The sequence below is a fragment of the Sinocyclocheilus rhinocerous genome, unplaced genomic scaffold (genome assembly GCF_001515625.1).
Source record: "Sinocyclocheilus rhinocerous isolate Xijiao unplaced genomic scaffold, SAMN03320098_v1.1 scaffold2283, whole genome shotgun sequence".
Taxonomy (NCBI): domain Eukaryota; kingdom Metazoa; phylum Chordata; class Actinopteri; order Cypriniformes; family Cyprinidae; genus Sinocyclocheilus; species Sinocyclocheilus rhinocerous.
This window is the reverse complement of record NW_015650329.1, coordinates 94,566-98,672: the sequence shown is the minus strand read 5'-3', so window position 1 is coordinate 98,672 and position 4,107 is coordinate 94,566. Positions and strand designations below refer to the sequence as shown.

Below are 4,107 nucleotides of genomic sequence, written 5' to 3'. Positions count from 1 at the left end.
TATATTGTTGCTCTTTTGTTAGTTTTGACTGCTTTTATTGTCCTCATTTGTAAGTCGCTTTGGATAAAAGCGTCTGCTAAATGACTAAATAAATAAATAAAAATAAATATAATATTTATTATTATTTAATTATTTGGCATAAAAAAAAGAGTACAGCTTATTATGGATTTATTTTATTTTATGGGTTTATTTTACTATGCAAAAAAAAAAAGCATAATAATTAAAGCTGTGACATTGACATAAATAATTCCCTTAAAGCTAATAAAGCACATTTCTATTTGAAGTCTAAATTTGGTTGATTTGAGATGGAATTACCCAAAATTTAAAGTGATGCTTCTTTTTGACACATTTTTTGTGAAGTTTTTGTGTATAGAATTTGTAATTCAGTGAGAAGTCATTCATTGATTAATGTTTTGATGATTACTTTTGATGATCATTACTTTCACTTCCAAGCACCTGAGTATGCAGGTACTTGTGCCCATCTTTAAATTGCATGTTGTCTTATGTTAAGATTTTCTTAAAACATTGATAGATGAACTGCAGAAGCAGCTTATGGAATATAAGGAACAGCAGAGGAAGATGCAGGCCGACCTGGAGCAGGTGACCAAGAGAGCAGCATCACAGGCAATTATATATTTATTTGTTTTGCTTTTTTGACTTAATTATAAAAGAAATATACCACACGAGTTTGTGCATTAAAGTGATTACCACAGGGAAGGGGTGTTCATTAGAATTTAAACTTTGGTTAAACCACTGTAATGGACATCCGATTGTGTCTTGTTGCTTTTATTTATATAGCAGAACATAACATTATCTCCTTGGGTCTCTCCTTGGAAAAGCTTTATTTTTTATTTATTTATTTTGTATTTAATGTTCATGTCACTACAGTGGTCAAATGGCACTTTAAAAGTTAACAGTAGTATTTAACTAGCCCTGCTGATATGATATGAATTGGGTTGTATTGTGAATACAGTATATGTATATTTCTGTTAACAGGTGAGTGAAACAGGCAGCATAGATGATGTTCAGGTGATGGAGTGGCAAGAAATGATTACCATGGTGACTGAGGCAGAAAGGGTTCGAGATCAGGGTTACGAGAAGAACGTCATGGCCTTCAGAATGAGCCATATCGAGGAGGAGAGAGAGGGTGAGGATGCATATGCTATACATTCACAAATTATTAAAAAAATGTATAGATTCTACCTAAAAGTATCAACAGCTGTTTGGTAGACAAAACATGACTATCAACTGTAACTTAAATAGAAGTGCATGTCTATACAGTCCAGTTTTGCAGGGTATACTGGTGCTAGCTATCTTAATATTATGGTACTTTAAACCATAAACTGTTGTCTTAAAGAGTGTTGCATTGGAGGTTGTTCACTAGAGGTGTGAGTCTTCACTGGCTCACGTTTTGATTACAATTAATTGGGTATTGATTCAATTACAACGTGATTCTTGATGCATCATGATGCGGCTTGTCCTCCATTTTTTAAATAAATACATACTAGGGGTTAAGTAACTTTAAATATCTATTTATACAATACAATTAAATTTAAAATTTAATATTAATTAAATTTAAGATTTGAATCAAACAGGTATTTTAATGTGAGTTCATTTAACCACTCACATGCAGCCATGCACAGCTGTATACCCCTGAGTGCTCTTTATAGTGTACACATACAAAACATACACAAGCATTTGAAAGCGGCCGTCTGTTTGCAGGGTTCAACATTAATGCTTGTTCACTCGTTCAGGTTTTAAATGGATGTGTACATCGCAGTGGTGGACAATAACAAAGTATTTTTATCTGAGTATTTTTATTTGGAAAATTTTTTACTTTCACTTCACTACATTCCAAAGCATAATATCGTACTTTTTACTCCACTACATTTCTTAAAAACATGTCGTTCCTCGTTATTTTAAACTGGAGAAATCACCACCCGCTCCTAGATGAGATAGCAGTGTCCGATTTGTGATTGAACTCATTCTTTTCAATTAACCTGTTAAATCGGTTGATCTGGTCAGAGCGAGTCTCCAGTTAACAATTACGTGAATTCACAAGTCTGGCTCAAAATGAGCCAAGCCCGGGAGATCTTCAGAGCTTGAGTGCACTTGTGACTGATGGCGCAAAAAGTACTGTTTTAAATGCTTGAATTTGGACGTGTCCACATTTGTGTATCACTGTCTCAACGGTGTGTTTTATTTATTTATTTATTTATTTTTCTAGGAAAAAACGAGACAACATTAAAATAACACAAATTATTTTTCAAATGAGTTTCAAACTAGTATGTTTGCATAGCATTCATAGTTTGCATAACTCTTCATATATATATATATATATATATATTTATATTAGGGGTGTAACGATTCACGTATTTGTATTGAACCATTCGGTACGAGGCTTTCGGTTCGGTACGCATTACAAACTGAACGATTCGTTGGAGTAATTCTGTTACATTGGAAAATAAAAGAGCTTAAAGAGTGTGAAAATATATAATATAAAATTAAATATAAAAATATATTTGTTAAAATTACAAAATAAACAGTCATCGATCAGTACTTTTTAATACTTAAGTACGCTAAAAATCAAATACTTTTGTACTTGAGTAAAATTGAAAAGGAGTACTTGATTTGTATACTTCATCCACCACTGGTACATGGAACAACATTTAAAAACAGTGATCATGAAATACAAGAATATTCTACCTGGACAGCCCCTTATTGCTTGTTATAAGCAAGCCAGACTTTTGAGCACCTCAGTGGCCATGATTTCATATACATTTTACACATACCCATGAGTTCATATAGCCTACATTTTTACTGTGTTTTCTCTAGTTGTCTGTTTTTTGGCTCTCTTTATTACCTTGGATACATGAAATGTGCTTATTCTTTATTTTTTCTCAGGTTCTGTTGTCCTTGCTATGAATTGTGAAAGAGGTTAATCACTTTTGAAAAAAAAAAATACTGAGATATTTGGGTTTCTTATGCCTGTTTCACACTGGATGTGTAAGCAGAGTTGAAGCAACACAGAAGCAGCACATATGTAGAGCGGAAGCGGCACTGCCATGCCTTTTCAGTGCACAGTGTGAATGCTCTAATCTGTTAACATGGGTGCTGGAAATATATGTGCCACTTATGCCTCTAGTGTGAAACGAGCCTTACTTTCAAAATGTTTGTTTTTTGATTACATTTGTTTTGTAACACTTCTCTCCCACCTATTGGCCCTGAGATCCTCCTCCTCCCCATCTCCGCCTCTGCTCCTGCTCTGCATGATGGGTGCAGCCACTGAGAACAGTTTCCCATCAGTTTTGTGCATGCAGGTTTCATCGCCTCCATTGTTTGCTCCAGTCTGTGCTGCCAGTAGTTTTCTGGAACTCTTCATCCTCTCCTAAGGAAACTCTGGCAGCACAGACGAGGCTAACTCATGGGGTCCTGTCCTTCATCTGTCGCTTTATCCTCCTTTTTCTGCCTTTTTCACCTCTTCCAAATCACTGTCCAAGTCTCTGCTATAAAACAGACCTTTATTAACTGTCTAGGACCTAGGTGGTGTTTTAGTTATTTTTTTATTTTTTATGTCCAACATTATCACACCTACGAATTGTAAAGTTCACATTTTCACCCACTTAAATTCTGTAATCATTTACTCACCCTCATGTCATTCTGAACCTATATGACGTTCATTGTATTTCTGGAACGTATAAGATATTTAAAAAAATGTCTGAGCCCTTACTGTTATTTATTTATACAAGTGCAAGTAAGTAAATAATGATAGAATTTTTAAAATATTTGAAACGTATTTGTTTTGTCTGTAAAGTGAAAGTAAGTGGGGACCAATGTTGTTTTCTTAATTTTTTTCTTTATTTTATTTTATTATTTATTTTTTGTGTGTGTCCTCTTGTTGTCTGTTGGTTTAAAAACCCTGTTGGTTTAAAAACCTGGTGCTCACTGATCTTTTCCTCCCAAACTCCCCAAAATGAAGTCTTTATAATTCAAATTTTTAAGGGAAAATTGCAACTTGTTATTATATATATATATATTTGTATATGTATGTGTGTATATATATATATATATATATAATATTATTATTATTATTATTATTATTATATA

The 4,107-nt window shown here is 33.5% G+C and overlaps 1 protein-coding gene across 2 annotated transcripts in view; it reads left to right on the top strand.

Moving 5' to 3' along the window:
* The window catches only part of LOC107711757 (golgin subfamily A member 4), a 35,002-nt gene that overhangs the window by 7,096 nt on the left and 23,799 nt on the right, over positions 1–4,107 (top strand). The window contains exons 7-8 of one of the 2 annotated variants that reach the window (XM_016516804.1): positions 533–624; positions 997–1,147. In XM_016516804.1, coding sequence (XP_016372290.1) covers positions 533–624; positions 997–1,147 — 243 coding nt within the window. Of the gene's footprint in view, positions 1–511; positions 625–996; positions 1,148–4,107 lie in introns of both variants that reach the window. The other variant, XM_016516805.1, reaches the window with a different exon arrangement.